The sequence below is a fragment of the Pteronotus mesoamericanus genome, unplaced genomic scaffold, assembly GCF_021234165.1.
Source record: "Pteronotus mesoamericanus isolate MK-2021 breed Mesoamerican mustached bat unplaced genomic scaffold, CSHL_Meso_final scaffold_174, whole genome shotgun sequence".
Lineage (NCBI taxonomy): Eukaryota > Metazoa > Chordata > Mammalia > Chiroptera > Mormoopidae > Pteronotus > Pteronotus mesoamericanus.
In genome coordinates, this window is record NW_026555309.1 from 3,181,613 (window position 1) to 3,205,590 (window position 23,978).

General features: G+C 38.6%; 1 protein-coding gene across 3 annotated transcripts in view; it reads right to left on the reverse strand.

The window, feature by feature from the left end:
* The window catches only part of CA8 (carbonic anhydrase 8), a 162,782-nt gene that overhangs the window by 107,334 nt on the left and 31,470 nt on the right, over positions 1-23,978 (reverse strand). For all 3 annotated transcript variants that reach the window (XM_054590162.1, XM_054590160.1, XM_054590161.1), the window contains exon 4: positions 2,073-2,168. In XM_054590162.1, the coding sequence (XP_054446137.1) occupies positions 2,073-2,168 (96 nt within the window). The remainder of the gene's footprint in view (positions 1-2,072; positions 2,169-23,978) is intronic.

Genomic DNA, 23,978 nt, shown 5'->3' on the forward strand with positions numbered 1-23,978 from the left:
AAGTTGCAGGGTGCAAACCCAATACACAGCAATCTGTTGCAATTCTATGCACTATAACAACTTATCAAAATGAGAAATAAAAAAAAAATCCCCATTACAATTACATCAAAAGAATAAAATACCCAGCAATAAATTTAACCAAGGAGGTGAAAGGCCTGTACTTAGAAAACTATAACATACTGATGAAAAATATTGATGATAAAATATTGATAAAAAAGATATAAAGTGCTCATAAACTAGAAGAGTTAGTATTGTTAAAATGTCTATACTACCCAAAGCACTCTAGAGATTCAGTGCAATTGCTATCAAAATAGTAATGGCATCTTTCACAGAACTAGAACAAATAATCCAAAAATGTGTTTGGATCTGCAAAAAACCCCAAATAGCCATGGCAATCTTGAGAAAGGAGAACAAAGCTACCATGCTTCCTGATTTCAAACTATGCTATGAAGCTATAATAATCAAAACAGCATGGTACTCATAACAAAACAGACATGGAGATCAAAGGAAAAGAATACTGAGCCCAGAAATAAATCCACATTTATGTGGTCAATTAATCTATGACAAAGGAGAGAAGAATATGCCATGAGGAAAAGACAGTCTCTTCAATGCACGCCGTTGGAAAAACTGGACAACTATCTGCAAAAGAATGAAACTAGACCACTTTATTATATCATACACAAAAATAAACTGAAAATGGATTAAAACTTAAAAGTAAGACATGAAATCATAAAAGTCCTAGAAGAAGACACAGACAATAAATTCTTTGATATTGGTCTTAGCAATCATTTTTTTGGATCTGCCTCCTCAAGGAAAGGCAACAAAAGCAAAAACAAACAAACGGACTACATCAAACTAAAATGTTTTTATACAATGAAGAAAACCATCAACAAAACAAAAAAGCGACCTACTGAATGGGAGTAGATATTAGCAAATATATCCAATAAGGGGTTAATGTCTAAAACATATTAAGAACTTCTACAATTCAATATTTTAAAAATCCGATTTAAAAATGGGCAGATAATCTAAATAGACATTTTTCCTAAGACAACATACAGATGGCCAAAAAGCAAAACAAGATTCTCAATATCACTAATCATCAGGGAAATTCAAATCAAAACCACAATGAGATATCGCTCACACTTGTCAGAATGGTTATAATCAAAAAGACAACAAATAACAAGCATTAGTAAGGATGTAGAGAAAAGGGAACCCTTGTACACCATTGGTAGGATTGTAAATTAGTGCAGCCACTATGGAAAACAGTATGGAAGTTCCTTAAAAAGTTAAAAATAGAATACCACATGATCCAGCAATTCCACTTCTGGGTATATATCCAAAGAAAATAAAAACACTAATTAGAAAACATGTGCACCCCTAATTTTATTGCAGCACTGTTTACAGTATCCAAGATATGGAAGCAAACTAAGGGGTTATGGACAGATGAATGAATAAAGATTTAATATATCTTACACACACACACACACACACACACACACACACACCACACACAGGAATATTACTCAGTCATAAAAATAATGAAATCTTGTCATTGAAGACAACAAAGATAGACCCAGAACCTACTATGCTGAATAAAACAAGTCAGACAGAGAAAGAAAAATACTGTATGATTTAACTTACATGTGGAATCTAAAACAAACACATAAAATAGAAAAAGACCCAGATTTAGAAAGCAAAATGATGATTGTCAGAGAGAAGGGGATTGAGGATATGGGCCAAATAGGTGAAGGGGGTTAAGTACATTATTCCACTTATAAAATAAATAAGCCATAAAAATGTAATGTACAACATGGGGATATAGTCAATAATATTGTAAGATTTTTGTATGGTGGCAGAATGTTACTAGAGACTCATCATGGTGATCATCTTGTAAGTATATAAACATCAAATTCTTATGTTGTAATCCTGAAACTAATATAACACATGGCAACTATACGTCAATAAATATAAAAATATATTGCTTTCAAAGATAATATATCTATATATACACACTGCAAAACGAACTGGAAACAAGCATTTGAACAATCCAACAATCATAGGCGACCATTTACCTGAACAAACAAAGCAATGATGGCGATTCCATGTGGCTTTCCCACAGCTTCATCAATACTGCCAAACAGGGTGGAGTTCCAGTGGATCAGATGCAACTGGGTGAGCAACAATAGACAAGTCACCTTGTTACTTAATATCCTTTCATTTAGAAAATCAAAGACACATCAACTTTCATATATATATATATATGTGTGTGTATATATATATATATATATATAGTATCATATGCAACATGAATATCACAAATAGACTACTGCTTTAATACAGGTTCTCTGCAGGGATATCTTCCTTATTTCTGAACAGAAGCAATGCTTAGTGGACTGCTGCCTCTCCAATCCTGCTTTTCCTAATCAGGACCACATCAAAGGGGACTGGCAGATTTCACATTGATTTCATTGCCTTTCTTTGTCATACCCTCTGGATCTCAATGGAATAGAACTCTGGGTCAGGGCAGAAACACTAGAACTCATTCAAAGGATCAGCACCTGCAGTATTTCCGTCAAGAATAAGACAAGGCCAGTCTCAAATTCTGGTAAATTACTTAAGCCCTCTAAGCATTATCCAGGGATAGGATCCTATAAAGCTGCATCTTTTTAAAGCTATGGTAAAACAACGAAAGCTGATAAGGAGTGCTAAAAGGAGGCCATTTCCTGCCCTGGAGATAAAGTTTTATCTGAGGGAACACAAACAATGCTCTAGAGGACTCCCTCACTCCTGGTCTCCTAAAGCTTTGTAGCTTTCAAATTTATCTAGAAAATGCACTTGTGCCTATAGCCCTGATAAAACTCTTGCAAGAAGCCAGATTCAATCCCCTGGCTAAAATTAAATGGCCACTGAGGTTCTTAGTATAGCAGTAGCCAGGTAAGCCTCTGCCTAGAATACCATCTTTGTCACTATAGCTTTTAATCAGGTTATAATTACTCACTATCTTAAAACATTGCCTCACTTAAAAATTAGTTCCAATACAAAAAAACATAGTTAAAATTCAATCACCATGTCATTTTATCATCCATATTAAAGTATTATAGAAAATTATCATGAGGATTGCCACAATTTTGATTTTTCTGCTAAATTTGTCCAAGAACCTGAGATTCTACAACTGACCACTAGAGGGAGGTAATGAAGTCTTCTGCTCATGAATTAGGAATGGTAGCCTAGGAAAAGACCATACCCAAGACTAGGGTCGGGTCAGGCTATGAAAAAGTCACACGGCCTATGACTGCCCAATAAATGTAACTGTCAAGGCACTGCCGTTAAGAAAATATTTTATAACCTTTCAGTTAATAATCAAGGACCAACCAATTTTAACCTTTCCCTTTCGGGCTCTAACAATAGTACAGGAGTCCCAGCGGTACAGACAAGTGTACCGTGGTGCTGATAAGAACTGATTGCCTTAATTAAATCAAGAAAGAAGGCCCAAGGTTGAAATTTAATTTTATTTGACAAATTACAAAGTTCAAATCAACATTTTTCTTACTTCTCACAGCCACATTATGGGGTATTTTTTTTTTCTGATACAAAACAAAAAAAAAGGCCCTTTATTTTTTTTTTTATCATGTTGACAATTCAGCAACATCGTCACTCACACCAGCTCCTCAAATCTTCTTCACATTTTTTGTGTTTAAAAAATTTAAGGGCACCCACTCCTTAAGTGTGTGCTACACATGGTGGCTTCATTTCCAAGCATGTAGTACAGAAGTGTAGTAACTTTACAATGGAGAAATCTGACAAACACTACCTGAGCCAGGTGTTGAAGGTCAACATCAACAGTTATCAGTCATGCTGATAGTACAGATGGTTAATTCAAGTACCAAGCAAATTTCCACCACGTTCTGGAGATCAGTTATAACCTGGTACATATTTTTTATGTAGTAGTAACCTTGATGCACAATCCACAAACATAACACTCCACAGTTTATTGCCTCTTAGTTTTAGCTTGCTCTGTGCTCTACGAACCCCTCTTCACTCTATCTGTATTATTCTGCTAGGACACCATGAAAAAGAACCACAGATTGAGTGGTGCAAACAATAAATATTTATTTTCTCACAGTTCTGAAATCTGGATTCCAAATCAAGGTTTGTTTTCTTCTGAGGCCTCTCTCCTTGACTTGCAGGTGTCTGCCTTTTCCTTGTGTCCTCATATCATCTTTTCTCTGGGCACATCTGTGTCCCAGTTTCCTCTTCTCATAAGGGCACCAGTCATACTGGATTAGGCCCTGCCCTAACAACCTCATTTTAGTCTACTTACCTCTACCAAGATCCTGTCTCCAAATATGATCACATTCCGATGTACTAGGAGTTAAACTTCAAAATATGAATAGGGTAGGGCCTAATTCAGCTTATACCACCATCTATCTCATCTTCTCGTCATCTTAATGAATTTTTTCCAGATCTCAAAAGCCTGAATTTTTCACAACAATTTCTGTTCTCCCACAGTCCCATTTTAATTCCTATCATCTTGTATTTCACCTTATACTAGTGTTGCTCTGTTCCAAAAAGCAAAGCCCTATGGATACAGGAAAATTATCAGTGCATTTGAAGAACTAAGAGTACCCTGTGGGTACTAAAGGGTACATAAGTCTGGCAGTGATAGGAAAGATGAGGCTGGAAAGTTAGAGGGGTTCAGATTGCACAGAGCTTTGAATTTTATCATAATTGTGTTTTGGGAATCACTAAAGCAATGCTGCAGTGAATATTATTATTACTTACGCTGCTTAGACTCGAACAAACTCCCCCATACCAATGTCTTTCCTTCAAAGGTCCTTTTGGCTGTATGGGGGTGAATTGGAAGTGTTAGACATGGGAGGCTGGAAGATAAGCTAGGATGCTACCACAAGGGTTCCAGTTGGAAAATATGATAAACACATAGGACAGTTAATTTTATGTGCTGACATGGCTAGGCTATGGTGCCCAGTTTGTTGGTCAAACACTAGTCTAGATGTTGCTATGAAGGTAGCTTTTTAGATATGATAACCTTTAAATGAGTAGACTTCGACTGAAGCAGATTACTCTCTGTAACAAAGGTGGGCCCCATCTATTAGTTGAAAAAGCCTTATAAGCACAGACTAAGGTACCTACTTTGAAGGGAGTTCTATGTACAATGTTTCTTGTATCTTGCATCTTCTTCAGTGAATGTCTCTAGTTTTCATATTACATGGCTGGATACCTTTTGGACAGACCTCATATAAATGTTTGTCTGGAAAACCCTAACTAATACAGGTTGTACAAACAAATTTTTTTTTAAAAAAGCATAAAGATGAATGGAGGTTTAAATCTGAACAAGACTAGTAGGAATAAAGACAGGGCTCTAACAATTAAAATGACAATATTTGGAATTTATTCTCCTAACACTAAACATGGTTCCTTTGGGGCTAGGGAAATCGGGGACAAAACAACCCACTGCTGAGTATCAGAAAAAACAAATTAGAGCTTCTGCACATATTTATCCAGTGCCTTTTTAATTTCCATTCTCCTATGCTTCACAAAATAGATTTGATAGGTAGGTAGGTAGGAAGAAACAAAGAGAGAGAGAAAATGAAAATAAAATTAGTACATGAATGTAATTTATTAATAAATAGGGACATATTAAGGATATATGCTCCAAATTTCCTTTATAAACACATGGTTTTGAATGGGAAGACATGTGATGCCAAGACTATGGCTTATAACATGAAGAGGCGGCCCACGGAGCCTAAGGGAGGCGCAGCAGAGGTCCAAGCAGACAGTTACTATCAGGCCAGGGGAGTTGGAAGATGAATTTCAAAGCCAGAGTGAGACAGGCTCTGGGGTGTGTCTGGTCTACCGCAGAGCAGAGAACGCAGAGGCAGAAACCCAGCGCACCTTTGCAACTCTATTGATCAATTCTTAGAGGCAACATGCTCTCATAAAAGACCTCTGAGCCGGGAATCACAAGCTTTGGATTCTTGTTTCAGTTCCACAACTCTTCAGTTCTGTGAACTTCACAAGGCGCTAACTTCTCTGGGTATCAGACTCATGTAAGGAGTGCTATCTCTTAAAAGCTTGGCTTCTTCACAGCTTCTTCTGACCTCCCAGAGTACTCTCTCTATTCCCGTATTCTTATCATGTTTTGCTGTAGATGTAGCCAGCAAAGGCATGGAAGCAAGGTTACGCATTCTGAGGGTGGAGAGCAGCTTAACAATTTGTAGTAAAGACCAAGTATGTAAATGTCTCTTACCACTTCTAAGGAGTTACATTGTATTATTACTACATCTGTTACCTAGACTCAGAGAGTCCCGCCCTCCTCAGTCACTTCAGCCCTTGAGGGTCCCCTGGACTAAAGGTGACACCAGGCAGGACTCATGCTCACTAAGGCCTTCTGGAACCGTGTGAACACACAGTCCAGCGGGTGGCAAAAGGGCTGTCTCTTGAAGTGTGAACCCAAACTTCAACTGCGGCTACTGACAACAACAGTTGGGGAAAAAAGGAACAAGAATTCTTCCTCAACTGACACAATGAGCAGTTCTCCATTCTCCCTTCACTGATTCTCCCACGAAAGACAAAAGGTTTTGGATTCCTCCCAACTCAGGTATGTCAGAGCAGAGGAAAATGGTTTTCTATAACAATTAAAACTTGCCGTGGCTGGTGGGGCTCAATGGATTGAGTATTGGCCTGCAAGCCAAAGGGCTGCCAGTTCGATTCCCGGTTGGATCACATGCCTGGATTGCGGGCCAGGCCCCCGGTAGGGGGCGCACAAAAGGCAACCACACATTGATGTTTCTTTCCTCCTTTCTCCCTCCCTTCCCCTCTGTTTAAAAATAAATAAATAAAATATTTCTTTTTTAAAAAAGCTGAGCCTTTTCTCAGTTCTTCCATTTTCCCCCCATACTCCCCAACCACAGAGGCCTCAATGTAGGTGGATAGATGTGCCCTTGCGTTTGCTAACAATGTACATTTTACAAAGAAATAAAAAAAGAAAAGATACATTATCACTCTATCAGCATCATAATCATCATTCCTTCCTATTTAAAAAAAAAAAATCTGACCATAGGATAACAACCATGAACATCCTCTTCATGGTTTTAGAGAAAATCTTTGACTGAGTGTTTCCCATAGGGCTCACAAATTCAAAGTGCCTGCAATCGATTATCCTGCTGTGCCATTAGTACCTGTGAAACGTTAATCTTAATGTACTTAACTCACAGCAATAAATTTGTCCAAAGTTATGAAACTGTGACAAGCCATAGCCTTAGAATCATTTATTTGTCACTGAGAAAATAAGTTTGAAGATTTCATGGCAGCCTAACAGAAAGCTATCTTCAAGATAAATGAGGTTTATTATTAACGTAAATAACATGACAGCATTAAAGTACAAAAGAATGAATCATGAGAAATGGAAAAAGCAGTAAAAACTGCAAAGGCAATTATGACACAAATTTCCTTCCCTGGCCCAGTGTGCTCACACAAGTTCTGTGAAGTCTCTCATCCTCAAATGCTTCACGGACATTCCCTTTCGAATGGCTTCATGTCAGCTGAGCTAAATATTTCTAGAACTGACAACAATTTCCTTAAAAAAAAAAAAAAGGCACCTTCTCAGTCTCCTGACAGAGCCCCCAATCTCCTCGGCTTGAGACCTGGCGTCTCCGTGCTGTAGCTCCAACTCACCAAGGCCGTTCCTGGCCCTCAACTGTTCACATTACAAAGCCCAACTAATCTCCCTTGAATGCAGGTTTCACCACATTCTCTCCGCTCAAAAATGTCTCATTTCTTTACTTTACCCATATCAGGCTTAAATTTCTTTAACCCCACTCAAACTACCCCTAAAATACTCAAGTATTCTCTTGACCCCTCCCACCACCCCCATTCTATTTACATTCCACTCACTTGAAATTCTGTTCCCCACTTCTCAGTTCTACCTCTCCTCCTAGGCCTTGACGGGCATTTGATAGACAGATCAGAGATGGAGATGATGGGTAGGGGACAGAAAGACGACTTGCACCAATTGATTTTTTTTTTTAAAGCGGGGAATAACCAAGGTTCCTACCTAAATCACTTACCAAAAGTAAGATGAGCTCAGTTTTAGGTGAGTTGAAAGTTAAATCAGAACGGTCCGACTGGTCTCCCACAAGTAAGGGACACAGAACCAGAACTGCATTAAGAAGACGAGGTTAACAGTACAGAGTCAGCACCTACTCCTGATACCTAGAGACAGCCTTAGAGTGAGGTCACCCACAGACCAAGTCATGAAGGAGAGTGACAGAGGGCAAGGACTTAAACTTGAGGAAATGGTGACATGGGGAAAAGGAGGAAACCCAGAAAATTCCCAAGTCCTATTAGGACAAAAGAGGAAGACTCTCTAGAAGAAAGGGTAGTCCACCGTGTCAAGGCTGCGACAGCAACAGAGAAACAAAAAAAGTGGGGATAAAAGGAGATTTTAGGTCTATTTTTTTTAAGATCATTGAGAAGAAGGTTGCACTACAAGGAAAGGAACGGTGGCAGACACAAAGGCGTAGGTAGACTGAGTGGGGCCAGGTGGGCAGCATCAGAACACATCAAAGGAGAGCAGAAGTGAGTGCTAAGTGAGTCCTTTTTAATGAGGAGAACTGGTATGCAGGAGCTGAAGCAAAATTCACCTCTCACTTTTAGTATTCTTTAATCCTTTAAGGGGGGGGGGGGCGGGAGGGAATAACCAGAAAAAAATCACAGACTGCTATAAATTTTGATGTCAGAAGTACTCTATGCACTTAGGAACAGATGTACACGACCCCAAAAAACATTTTTCGGCCAAACTCTAGTCATCAAGAACTTTCCTCTGAGCCAAGCCACTCACTAACTGGTGTAGATTCACAGAGGAAAAGGAGTCATCAAGGGCAGAGCCTAGTTTCAGGCCCTGACTTTGCTTGTTTTCCTCAGTCACAAAGAAATTCAACTACGGAGAGTTGTAAAAAAAAAAAAATCCAGCTAGTTTTTGAATTTTAGGAGCCAAGTCTCTCACCTCAACCATGCTCTCACTCCCAAAATATCCATTCTCAGAGCTCTCGGAAAGAGCTATAAAATTAGAAAAAGGAACAAAAGTTACTGTCCCAGCTACATTTAAGATATTAGGAATTGAAGGAAAGAAGGTATTAAATACTGAAATTTTTTTTTAAAAAAAAAGAGGGCGGGGAACTGATGCAATGCTTCAGTAGTGAAATGGGAGCATTAACTAACTGAAAACCAGCAGAGAAAGCCCCCTCTCTCCAGACTCACTCTTAATTACCTGAGGCAGCCATTCATCTGCACAGAAATTGAGATTTAGTGTATATTATTTTCAGGTGCTCCTGCACTTTAAGATGTCATTGTCAATATATTATGCACCTGTTTTTCAGAGAAGGACATTCAAGGTGTAGACAGATATAATAATGACAAAGCGCTGTAAAGCATGGAATGGAAAATAAATTATTTGAAACTCTATCTCTGTCACCTCCTTATTATGTTTGCCTAAACTTAATTATGTATCTTCTTATACCGCTAAAAGAAACAGGAGGATGTATGCATTCCAGAGCACCTTCGCCCATTAATACATTAATATCAGAATGTATTTATAGTGTTCTTAGGGTTCAGAATCCTCATTTTAAAAAACACTAGAAGATTTTTTTTCACAGCAAAATGATTTCCTCTTTGAATGCTAATTTCCTTTTGTTTACTTTGCTACTGTTGCCCTCTTAGGAACAGGGCATAGTAATACTGTTAGAGCTCTTCTCCAAAAAGTAAAGCTTCCTTTATAAAGGAAATTTACTTTGAAAAGTTGGAAAAGGGTTGTTGGAGCAGTCATATGAATAAAAGAAACAAAACAATGCATCATTCTGAAATATTTTGTTTAACGTAGGATGAGGAGCAGTTAAAAGTGAATCTTTTACCAAGAAATGCCCTCTCTTATTTTTTAAAAGGAAAAAAATCTGAATCGTGGGTTATCGCTGCAACTAATTTGCTGAAACTTAAATTATCTATATTTCATTTTTATCCCATAAAATAAAGAAGGTAAAGAGATTGTCAAAGTGTCTTGGTGTTACAGAATATAAGCCACATATAGACCGCAGGTGTTCACTTTGTACACCTACAAATCAGTGACTCATGCCTTATTCTTTCCCTCTGCCCCCAAATAAGAACTACAACTGACAGAGGAGTTCTGGAATAATGTCAGCATCCATCAAAACATTTATTGAGACCTGATAGTACCGAAAGTTGTGGTGTTCACTGCTTTCAACACTGTAAAAACAAAAACCTGAAATCTTTTTATTAAAAAATCCAGGGTGTGAATCAATAAAAATATAAAATTGATAGTTTGGGTATTTGTATTTATTTAATGAACTCTGATATTACATTCCCCACCAGGCACTGTTCTTTGCAAACGTTACCTCGTTCGGTCCTCACTAATTCTATGACTGCCTCCAGCTCCCCACCTTAACAAGAAAACAGACAGATGGTGAAGAAGCCTGCCCTATGCTGCACAACTAACAAGAGCCAGGGCGTGGATAAGGCAGTTTGGGTCCCCCAGCTCTGTGCCAGCTCTTTCCTCCAAGTTGGGGGGGGGGGGGTAGAACATTGATCAGAGTAGAATTCACAGTATGAATGTTCACACAACACGTGGAGGAATGGCAAGCATCATTTCCTCCAGAGCCAAGAAATACCAGGAGAAAGAAATAGAGAGTGTGCAACCCAAGAAATGGCTAGTAATCCAGTCAGGCTGTGCGCAACGCCAACAGCACACGGTACCAAGTTGCATGCCTGGTGTGAATGAACAACCTTACTACAAACTCCTGGGAAAACCACCTGAGCTCTCAGAGTCTCAGCTGTAACCAGGAGATCACACGATCAACGTGCAAGGCCATGCAAGGGCAAGAGCCACCATCTGCAAAGCTCCTGGTAAATAACAAGTAAATGATCACGAGAGCCAGTTAGGAGTGGAGAGCAAAAGGAGGAGATGCAATAGGAAGGTAGGTTTGGTTGTATTTAAATAGCACGGTCTTAAGTGAAGTAAGTCAGAGAAAGACAAACACCATGTGATTTCATTTATGTGGAACCTAAAAAACAAAACAAACGAGCAAACAACATGAAACAGAAACAAACTCATAGATACAGAGAACAAACTGATGTTTGCCAGAAAGGAGGGGGGAGAGCGATGGGCAGAAAATGGGAAGGGTGATTAAGAAATACAAACTTCCAGTTATAAAAATAAGTAATGGGGATGTAATATACACAGCATAGGGATATAGTCATAGTATCATAATAACTATGTATGATAACAAATGGTTACTAGACTGATTGCGGTGATCACTTTGAAAAGTACAGAAATGTTTAATTACTATGTTGTACACCAGAAACTAATACAATATTGTTTGTCAACTATAATTTTGAAAAATAAATGGAAAAATGAAAAGAAAGAGCATGATCTTTGACAATAAAATTATCATCTCTGTTCAGTTTGGTTATGTTCTCATTACGCTGCCTGAACTCGACTGTTTGTTTTCTTAAAGTTTAAAGATAATTAACAATGTTTTCCACTCTAGAAAGCCAGATCACTTCCATCAGAGTCACAAATCCAAGTGCATCCAGGAACTCGGCTGATAAATGAGGGGAAGAACAGAAGGAGGCAAGGAGGGGGAGAGCTGTGAAAACCGGAAAATCGGCACCCCGCCCACAGGTGTCTAAATTCTAAAATTTATAAAGCACAGTGCCAGCTGGATCCACCCCTAGATCCAACTCAAAGGTCACCAGTTTGCAACCTCTCGTTTACATCATTAATATTCTAACCAATCGCCTGCCTGGAAGAGCAAGTAAAACCATCTGAACTGTCTCTGCTTCCTGCCAGCACGTCCCACTCTCCTTTGCTCCTTCTCCCCAACCTGATGTTGAGCTGCTGACCCTCCTGTCTCGGAGTCAATGTGTGCCTCTGCTCTGCTCCATTCTTCTCCTGACCACCTTAGAGTCCTCCATCCATCAGTTCTTTACTCCCCCAAACCTTGACCTGACACTATTAGCTCTCTATTAGCTCCTCATCGTCTTATAAATCTGTGAAAATTTTTCTCATCTCTAAAAAAACATTCCCTTCCTTGACCGCACATACCCTCCTAGCGCTTTCCCTTGGCAGCAGACTTTTTCACAGCCTTATCTACACTCCCCATCACCACTTCCTCCCAGCCCTTTTCCTCCACTGGCCACTGAAATTTGTCTCCTGTCCCCATCTCTTTGGTGAAACTTCTCTCCCCAATTCACCAGGAACCTTCTTCTGGTCAATCTCACCTTTTGACGGTCTTGACTGCTCGACAGCATCAGAGAGGCCTGCCTGTTCTTCTCGAACCACCTTCTTCTCGTGGGCTCCCGGCAGCACGCTCCCCAGGCCTGCCCTCCTCAACAGCCACTCACCTTGGGCTCCTTTACTGGCTTCCTCCCCGGGCCCCTCCCCGCCGGTGGTTCTGGCAGGGCTCCATCCTCTCACCTCTTCTCTTCTCAATCAGCACATTCTCGCGGGGTGATCTTATCTAATAACCCCAGGCCTTCCACAGTCATCTAGAAACCTCTAATTCCAAAATCAACATCTTTAACCAAAATCTTTGTCCTGTGTCTAGATCCCTTTACTAAACTACCTACTGAAATATTTTCAAGTTAGCATTTCATCACTGAAGTCCCCCCACCACCTCCCAGACCCGTGCCTCCCTCTTTGCTCCTACCTGCGTTCACGGACCCAAGCCAGGAGTCTCTTCCAGCGCCCCCTTCCCTTACAAACAACCAAGACCGAGGTCCTGCCTTTTTCTACCTCCTTAAAATCTCCCAATTCTACCTGCTCTGCTTATTCTCATAAACAATTTCTTAGTATAGATCTTGATAACCTATTAGTAGAATTATAGCTCAGGTCTCTTCACTCATCTCCAAGCCTCCAAAGTTGGCTTCTCAAATCCATCCCCCACCCAGCAGTTACATAACAGTGCCAGCCTCGCCTCGTCACCCTCCTGGGAAAGTTCGTCTGCGGCTTCCCACTGTCCCTAGCTTATAGTTCAAATTCCTTTATCGGATATGCACCCAAAAAAAATAAAATAAATAAGTCTTTCTATAAGCTTTAAAAGTATGGCAATTTTGTTTTATTACATATTAACTGTTTCAGGTAAGCTGGTGATAACAATTATAGTAATAAGCTCTTTTTAGTAGTAAGAATGCATATAAGGCAATTTTAATTGGATTTAAAATGCAGCATTATTTCATTTCTCTGTGAAATAACACTGTCAATTTTCACATTCCCAACTTTATACACCGAATACATTACCCAATAAACTAATTTTCAGGAACAATATTTTAAAAATTCCATTGCAATATTCAAAATGTTGCAAATTACAATAAAATCCATTTATCTGAAAATGTTAAAGAAAAACCATTTTAATCCTCCTGGTAGCACAGAACACTCACAGGTTTTCATTTTTCTTGTCCTTTTTTTTTTTTTTTTGCAATTATCTAGAGTAAAAATCAGAATGATTTTATTAGAAATATGAGAAGGCACATATTATAGAGGAAAGAGTACGGTCCGAGCCTTAGTCATTACCCATGGCACCTTGGGCAACTTAATAACTCTTGCCCTAATTACTGAGCTGAAAAATAGACATACTACCCCGACCAGTATGACTCAGTTGGTTGGGCATCATCCTGCAAAAAGAAAGGTCACTGGTTCAATTCCTTGTCAGGGCACATGCCTGGGTTGTGGGTTTGGTCCCTGGTTGGGGCATATAAATGTTTCTCTCCCTTTCTTTCGCCCTCCCTTACCCTCCCTCTAAAACTAAATAAAATCTTTTTTAAAAAATTTTAAATGGACATAACATCCACTTCTAAGGGATATTTTTAATAATTGCCTAAGAGATGGCATGTGCCTGGCACATAGGTGGTCTTTATAACTCTTAACTCCATCCCCCAAGTCCCTGAGGATTGTAAAAATGAATCTTGCATTAACTCCATGGCCATGAGATACTGCAAGGGAAAAAAAACTTGCCAACAGTATAAATATTGTATCTTCAAAATATTGAGAGGAGACTTAACTTTGACAGGCAAAACAAATAAATGTATACATAGAGACATATGTAACCAAATTTCACCAAAACATTCCCTGTGGAATGGAGGAATGTTGCCATCTACAAGTAAATGACGACAGAGGAGAGCTGTCAGTCTTACAGACAAAAAGCTCTGTAAAAACCTACACCTATGTTTTTACCACAAAGTACTTCGTTATTTGTATGTTTTGTAATGTACTTGAATATGATAACAAACTAATCCAACTCACTTATTGCTCAAAAGTGTTGCACGCAGGATGATTCTTTCACAAACTCGCCATAAACCACATCACTCCTAGTGCTGATTAAAGAGGACCACACTTCCCTGAGATTTCTGTGAGACGTTCCTGCTAACACAGTAGTGCTATGGATAACCAAATATGAACCAACTTATTTTAAAGAACATTTTAGAAAATTGGATTTAAACCTACTGTTGGCCTACAACACAGAGTCCAAGTTTTTTTCAATGTTGTAACAAGGTAAAGTATCACTTTTGTTAATTGAGGTGGAACTTCTACCAAAACAGCTTGGGTGAAAAAAAGGTTAACTAGGAACAGGAAAGGCACCAATGGGTGTGAACCAGAAAGAGTACAATTCAGATAGGAAACTAAACTTACGTTTATATGACAATGCACTTCAATTTTGTGTAGCTCATAATGACACAGGGGAAAAAAACATTTCTAAAACAAGATGATTACATTTTGTACGTAATCCAAGATGTATAATTACCAATGACAAAAACACTTCAAGTGGTCAGAAGGCAGATATGTGAGCACCAGCTAGAAAATAAGGCTTTCACTCACACCCGATCTTGCCCACCCGGGGCCTGTCCCTCCAAAACCGGCTGGACTCCCCGCTTCACCACACTTCTCCTTTGTCCGGTTCCCTACGGTCACGGTCGTCTAACTAGTACATGGACTTCACTACTCACACCTTTATTATTTTAGCCATCTAAAACATCTTCCAAAAACCTAAGTAAATTCAAGGAATAGAAACAAAAGTACTGTTTTCTACAGGTTTTTATTATAGATAGCAATTTGTTTTAGACCAATGAAATAAATCAGTGAAGAAAACTGTCCTGTTATGTGTATGTGTATGGGTACTCATAGAGATGGGCCCCTTCAAAAAGCAAGAGACTTCCTTGCTTTAAAATAACATAACTCAGAAGATAATTTTGCTCTCTAGAATCATTATAGAGATATACAGTTATTTTATTATCTTTGCTTTTATATAATACAGTATTAGATGTTTTTAATTAAGTTGCTGTTAAGCCATTCACAAGAATAAGCATAATAAAAACATGTTTCTGTGGGAAAATGGTAACTCTTTGTAAGTGAACATGTCACAGCACATTTTCAATAGGCATTGTAATAAAGTTAAAAGTGAGGACTAACAATACTGTACAAAGGTGGATATTTAGTCTCTAATGACAGGCCTAATGAAAACATAATGTTATAAAAAATGCACTTTAAAATGAGAAAACATAATCTCTATTAGAAAATATTTATTGAGCACTTACTGTATTAAGCTGTCCTGAAACTGAAAGACCTGGTAAATTTTCAAAATAATTGCAGAAGAGATATCTAATGGAGTAAATAGTTCACTTTTTCAGATAGGCGTCTAAGTGACTTAATCGAACATTCATTTTTTCAGCAAACACAGTTGACTTCACTCACCACACAGTCCCCTCCCCTTGCCCCCATACAACAGAAGCCCAGTTGCATTCACTATCGGAAGGTCAACAGTTTATGAGAATGCTAGACTCCTCCACAGGCCCGGAGGGTGAACCTTGATTAAGCTTAGACAATCACAGCCTTGTCATTTCTCTTGAAATGGTTGTTTCAGGAAACTGCCTGTACAGAAATTCTAACCAAAGATACATAAGGGGAATTCTTCTGGAGAGTAGGAGGAAGACTTCTGGAAAGACATTTCCTAATTCTTTAAAAAGATTCAAGAAGTGGTAACAGAATGGATTAGTGCAACCACTTTGATTAACTACTTGGCAGTACCCACTAGAGCTGAACTAAGCCTATCGTATAACCCAGGCTACACTTTTAAGTATACAGTATGTTCACCAAAAGACTAGAATAGTCACAGAAGCGCTATTCTGACAGACCAGATCTGAATGCCACCCTAATGTCTAAAATCAGAAGAAAATATACTTTGGAAAATTCTCATAGTGAAATACTATACATGAAAATGAGTCAATGAAAAGTACACACTAGAAAGTATTACGCTAAAAGAAATAAGCCAGGAGGTGAAAAACAAATACCATAGGATCTCACCTATAAGTGGAATCTAATCAACAAAATAAACGAGCAAGCAAAACAGAACCTGAGACTTGGAAATAAAGAACAAACTGACACTGATCTGAGGGGAGGGAGTTCGGGGATAACGTGGGAAAGAAGGGGAAGGGTCAAGTCAAGGAACAAGTATAAAGGACCCATGGACGTGGCCCCCAGGAGGAAGGACTGAATGTGGGAGAGAGGGGTGGGCAGAGCAGGGGAGAGCAATGGGAGGGAAATGGGGACAATTGTAACTGAACAACAACAAAAAAAGTCTCTTTTTAATGCCAAAAAGAAAGAAAAGTACACACTGCAATATAGCTGAGTAAAAAAGAACTGGACACAAAATAGCATATGCTGTATGATTCAATGTATATAAAAATCCCAAACAGACAAAACTCATCTATGATATTAGAAGTCAAGATCATGGTTAACTTTGGAGAAGGCATGGAAAAATCTGCGATATTGGTTATGTTCTGTTTATTAATTCTGGTGTCATAGATATTTTCACATTATGAAAATGCAATGAATTGTACACTTGTGATTTGAGCACTTTTCTGTATTATGTTATTTACATAAAAATCTTACTTTAAAAAAAAATAAAAATGGCAATGGCACCAAAAGCACAACCAATAAGAGAAAAAAATTGATAGACTTCACCCACATCAAAAACTTTTGGATATCAAGTAGCACCATCAAGAAAGTGAAAAGACAATATTTCACTTTCGGAAATCACTACTTTATTTCACAGAATAAAAGAAAATATTTGCAAACCATCTGTCTGATAAAACACTTGTGTCTATAATAGACAAAGAGCTCACATAATTCCATAAGACAAATAATTCTTAATCTAGCAAAAGACTGAATAGAAAGATATATGAGTGGCCAAGTAAGCACATTAAAGTTGCTCAACATGATCACTCACTAGGGAAATGCAAGTCAAAACCACAATGAGATACCACTTCATACCCACTAGAAGGGCTATAATCAAAAAGACAAGCAATAACAAGTATTCACTAGAATGTGGAAAAATTGGAAATGCTGGTGGGATTGTAAAATGGTACCACCACTTAGGAAAACAAATGAACAATTCCTATAATGTTAAACAAAGGATTACCATATGCCTCAGCATTTCCACACCTAGGTATATAACCAAGAGAAATGAAAACATACATACATACAAAACTTGTACTATACAAATGCTCATAGCCACATTACTCATAATTGCCAAAAAGTGGAAACAAACCGAACACCCACTAATGAATGCAATATGTAGTCTATCCATGCAATAAAATACTCTCCAGCAATAAAAAGTAACAAAGTACTGATACAGATTTACAACTTTATGTTTAACAGTATATTGCATGATTCCATTTATATTAAATGTGTAGAGGAGGAAAATCCATAAAGACAGAAAGCTGCTTGGTGGTTGCCTAGAGCTGAGGGGATAGGACGTGGGGTGTGACTGTTTCTTTTGGGGGTAACAAAAGTGTTCAAAAATTAGAATACGGTGATGGTTACAAAATGCAAATATTCTAAAACTTTCCCATCTCTTTTTTCACTTGGTTGTTTATATTATTTAAAGCCCACTAGATGCCAGGTACTTAAGTTCTAATAGACGTCAAACTAAACTTCCAAATATAAAAATTCCTAGAATTTATCTTTCAGTTTAATTACATAAAAATCTCAACCAATCTCAAATACACAATGACTATGGTTGACCTTAACATATTTCCTACAATCCCATCTCTCTCCTGGCATTCCCCATGTCATTTAACAACACAGAGTCCTCCCAAGCCTCCTGCTCAAAACCTACATTCATTTTTCACAAGCATAACACTGTGTACATGCTTGCTGAATATTATTCCAAAAAATATTATAGTAGTTGGTCAGTCCAATTATCTTTCCCAAGCACAACTCCCGCAAAAAAAAAGAAATATATATGTGTGTGTGTGTGTGTGTGTGTGTGTATAAAATTTATATATATTCATATTCTGGGGAGAGAAAGGCAAAGTCATCTGCCATTCTCTCAACATTTTCTCAAATCTTTGTCCCCACAGGATTCACTATTTATTCGATAACAGATGTGACTTACATGTTTCTGATATTACACTCAAACATCCAAGGATAATTCTTCTTATAAAGAGGGCTCAAATTTAACTAGAATCAAGAAGCAAAAAGTCTACTTCTCCAGAGGTTTTTAGCTCACCCAGATCAGTAATGCCAATAAACAAATTATAATAATCTAAAATAAAATTCTGTGTTACTTGCAAAACTATGGTTTTACATCAAACTCAAAATAAAGCACTACTAAAATTTACACATATATTTAAAAGACAATTTGAAACAAATAATTGTAGGAAATAATTAATTCTGAAAAGACAGTAAAAAAAACTTACACATATGTAAATGTAAATACCCATGTCATTTGATGCATCTTCATTTGTTCCTTTCACAGTCAATATCTTTTTGATTACTGCCACTTTCTTTAATTTTTAAAATACAGAAATTTGTGGGAGTCGTCGGGCTTACTGGCCCGATAGGACGTCCCTGCGGAAAAATCACATGGGCCACAGGGAGGGTGTGACAGAGGAAGAGAGGCTCTGGGATCACCAACTGACAACAGCAAGGTACAGCAATCCCAAGAGGCAAAGATATCAAGAAAAGGCCCCCCAAAAAACACCCAAAAAAAAAAGATTCTGCTGGGCATTGCCTTGGAAGCCTGGGCAGAAATACATATTATCCTGTGAAGATCAATAAATTAAGATCATTAGACTAAAAAAGAGAGAATAAAGATTCCAAAGCTGGAAAATTTTCTCCTTAAGAACACAAGTCAACTCCAGTTAACAATGAATAAAAACTAAAATCTAGTCATCTTCAGCTTAATTCACTCTTCCATTGAGTGGAAAACATTAGGTCTAATTACAGCTTAAATTACAGAAGGCTTAGTGTAGCATCATACATTTTTATCTCTTCATCCTACCTAGAGCTAGGGGCATTTTACAACTTCTCAAGTAACTGCAACACCAGCTACTGTTGTGCTTGACCTAAATTGAGAATGTTCTGGGATTAAAAGTAATATTGATAGTAACAGGATAAAGTGACTTTCCTTAAAATAGTATCATTTATTAACTCAGCTTCATCAGCTTCTCTGCACCATGGTACCTCAATTTCTGACTCCTTTTTTTTCCTTTTAAATGTTCCATCACTATTCCAATCACTCAAGTTCCATTTCTCAGCATCACATTGGCCTTTTCTATGCCCTATCCATGCACCCTCTACTATGTCTTTCTCATCCACCTCTTCTTTTTCATCTACGTCATTTTTATCCATCAAATTCATAGTCAATCATTAAGACTCAGCTCCATCATTCATTCCTTTCCATAGTTTTCTCTGAGCCCAGAAGAAATTCCATGATGTCTGTACCCTTTTATATTTCATTCCCTAAGTCTATTTTCACATATGTCTATCACCTTGCTGACAATGTAGATATCTTCTAGACCTTGATCATTTCTCATTTGTTGTCATACATCAGCACCAACTGTAGCAGCAAATACAAAATAGCTGCTTTGCATTGAATTGTTTTACACTGTCATTTCACCCTTCAATTGCTATCTTTTCATGTTTCTATCTTAATTCCACCTCTTCCAAACAGACTAAAAAACTAATAAAAACAAATACTGTGTTTTTAAACTTTATATTTCCCTTAGGCTTTGCCTTTAAATACAGACAGTTAACAAATATTTGTTATCTGAATCACTTCACCATCTTGCCTTCGTAACAGCCTTCAAATTCAGTATCTTTCTGTTCACTGGCTCCTGGAGAAAACAGCTCCTGGGGCCCCAGCGGGTTACAGGACGCAGCGCCCTCTGGAGCTCAGGTGAGGGAAGGTAGCCCAATTACTGACGGGGGACTTTATTTCCCTATGACCCAAGCCACTGACGAACACAGCAAGCTCTTTAACATAGATAGCCAAGCTCTAGATCAGCTAGAAACTGGCAGGACTGGGAACACAGTTAAAGCGTGTCAGGGCTGATAAGTTAATTAAGAACAATGCCCACTCATAAAAATCTGAATATTTGTTCTCCATAACAAGGTGGATAAGTAACATTTGTTTTTAAAAATTATTGCAAAATATTTTCAGCCCTGTACAATCCAAACTTGAATAGAATTAATGATTTAAGCCCTGGACCCGAGTCACAATTTTTGAAAAATGAAACATCCATAAACAGCCCTTAAGTTATGTCTTTGGTTTAAACAATGATGGGCCCAAGCTGCGGTGGTGATTTAGGCAAAAACCCACCCAAGTAAATCCGAAAAAAAAAATTAAATCCTACACATGCTTCAAAATCCTCGTCACTCCACCCCGCAACTCCTTCTGGAATGCAGGAAACTGTGTGACTATTCTAGGTTCAATACAGCAGCAAGCAAAAAGGTCCCAGATGGTTAAAACGAACAAACCTGCAATAAAAAGAAATAGGAACTCCTCCCTGATTCCCAGATGTGGCTGGTCTCTTGCTACTGTCTAGTGCCACAGAATTTTAAAGTGGGAGAATTTCAAAGGGTTTGTCTTAACAGGAAATGCCTCTTCGCTGTTCTTGGTTCCTATAAAGAGGGATTTTCCCTAAACACAGCTGACCTTCCACTCAACTCCTTCAACTTACTCCTCCCTATGTTTCCCCCTCCTGAAATTTGAGCTTCCCTTGGAGAGCAGGCTGATAAATCCTGCCTGGGACCTCACTCGTCCCCCACCCACCTCGCCTGTCCCTGGCTGTAACCGAGAGACCAGAACCTTTCTTTCCCCTCACACTAAGCTCTGTCTCCAACGTAGTTCTATCCAGAATAGAGGTAATATTTTGTTATCCGTCTGATGACCCTAATAATGCCTTATTTCATAATTTGTTCATAGCTTGGGCTGCAGAGACAGAATCTCTTTATGGGAGCTCCTTAGAGAACTCACCAATTTATAGAACTCACCCAGGAATATTCACGGGAAACACATTAACTCTGAAAACAAATAAACTGGTTCCACTGAATAAACTCTCTCTTCCAGAGCTCTAAGTGATTCATTAAGCTGGGTTCAGAGAATGCACTTGCTTTAGGGTTCCCAACTGAAAATATTAATTGATGGGGAAAAAAAGGTCCATTTTTCATTTGTCAGCTCTTACGAGCAGAAATGCCTTCCTTCTATACTTAATATTTATATACAAGAGTCTAAAAATCTGCATTTCTTCTTTCATATTCATTTTAAGGCTTCTCTAAAAATAAACAGCTATATTGTCCTCAGTTACAACACTTATATCCAATACAGCTAATTATGCCCTTAAAATGTTTTAGAAAGCACTTTAAGTGAATATCAGATTGTGTTCAATAACAATATTTTCTACCACTCTCAGACATCCAAAGTATCAATTACCATTAATTTTTATAACCTCTCCCTAAGTTTCCTAAGGGTAGATACAATTGTATTATCCCTCTGGACCAGTGAAGGAAATGAGGTTAAACAGCTACACAGAAGTCCGATAGCGGAAATGATGGAAAACTGGACTCAGAGTGTAGTTCTCCCTAACGGACCACTTTTAGCACCAGAACAGGCTGCCTGCCTAGGGAACAATGGGACCAAAAAGTCCATTTTCCCCTAGGATTCATGGTATGTTGTTCTAGGATTCCATGGTGAGTTTTGTTGTGTGTAGCCCTAAAAAGATAGAAGAAAAAATGTATTCAAACACAGCAAAGCAGTGACCAGGGCACAATGTTCTTAGTAACATCACTGTACCATTTTAAGCTGCCATTCATAAATACAAAAAAAAAAAATCCCAGAAAAACATACATTACTGGTCAAGATCTCAGGGAGTTAAAAATTTTTTAACATCTTTCTATTCATTCAGAGGTTTTAGCATACTATTACCCAACTATCTTACACAGAAAATACTTACTTGATTTTTGCTACAAAATAAGCTGATAATATAAATTCTACTGCATATGCATGCATAATAATCATAAAAAGATGTTTCAGGAAAGATGTCATATTGACTAGACTTATAGAAAATTATATTCAGCTGACATGGGGAGTAGGGGTTTTAAAGAAAAAAGATTTCAAAATTTCTTCTCCATTCATATTTTCTGCACTTCTTATTTCTATTAACAAAAAAGGTTTTGGTTCCCCCTCAGAATATTTCACTAGATTTTTGCTATTACTACTCCAATCTCTACTTTGTTCCCCCTTATCTCTTCCTAATAATAGAAAATACACACAGAAAATTTACTCTTTGGCAACTTCTGGGCTAGTTTGAAGTCCTTTCTATAGACAGAAACATTAAGACTGGAAGAGGTTGACTAGAGTGCCCAAGGTTGCAGAGCTAGGATTTTGATCCTGGTTTTTCTGACTTCTGAGCCTAGATTCTTACCAAGTGCACCATTCGGACTTCCTCCCACATGATTCCACTGCCAACCGAGACAGCAGCACTGGAGCCATATTCTCTAGCAGCTTTTCAGAACCTAGGTCCTTCTACACTTTTTTCCACCATCAGACCTTTCCTACCCTGTGCCTCATTGATTCTAATTTGGTTAAATTATGGTAGTTAATCTAGCCTACAACTGCGTATAACAAGGTTATACCTAGCACAGGGCCTTTCACATATTAGTTAATAAATATTCATTTGGTTGAGAATCGTTTACATCTCAAATAACATTTCTTTCTACTAAGTGTCTTCAAAACTCTTCCTCTAATTAGCTTCTGATGGCTGGAGTTTGCATACTACAGAAAGACAGTAGAGGGGATGAGACCTTTTTAATGTCACAGATATTTTTCAAGATGTCAGCAGAGTAGGTGGACCTTGCACTCCCCTCCTACCTGAACCAAACTGAAAAGACAGAAAAATTGGGAAACAATCACCCTGAGTGACCAACTAAAGGCTAGCTGAATAGGATTCCTATAACCAAGGATCTGTAGAAGAAGCCACATGGAGACCGATAGGAATGGCAGAGATATGAAAGGGACTGGCCCTGCGCCCACAGGCAGTGACTGAGGTGCTGAAGGGACATCTCAGTTTTAAAAGGCTCCCCCTGAGAGGCATGGGGCTGAAACCTCAGGCCAGGCTCCTCAGCCCAGAGCACCAGAGCTGGGAAAAGGCACCCACATAGCATCCAGCTATAAAAAGCAGCAGCATTTCTGTCCATTAAGGAGAGGTAGAGTCCGCTGGAGGCAAAGACCCACTCTTGAAGGGCCAACGTGCAAAATTTTGTTCACGGACACTCACCATGGGCTCTGACAGAGGGAGGGTGGTATGAACTTGAGTCGCCTAAGGAGAGTCTGTGGTTTTTGGCTCTAGGGAAAGACATGGGGGGACAGCCACCAAAATCACTGCACTGAGTAATTATCAGGCACCAGAGGAGCCATCTTTCTGGGGCACAGCAATCCCCTCCTGCCTCAGCCCAGAAAAAAAAATTACTCCACCCTCTAGAATCCCTCTCACCCCACCCAGCAGATCTTAAGCCCAACTGAGGAGTCAGTAGCATAGGCTGAAGTGGAAGTCTGGGCCAGTTCTGGAGGTGTAAGTGACTGGATTTGAGGCGGAGCCATTCCACCCAC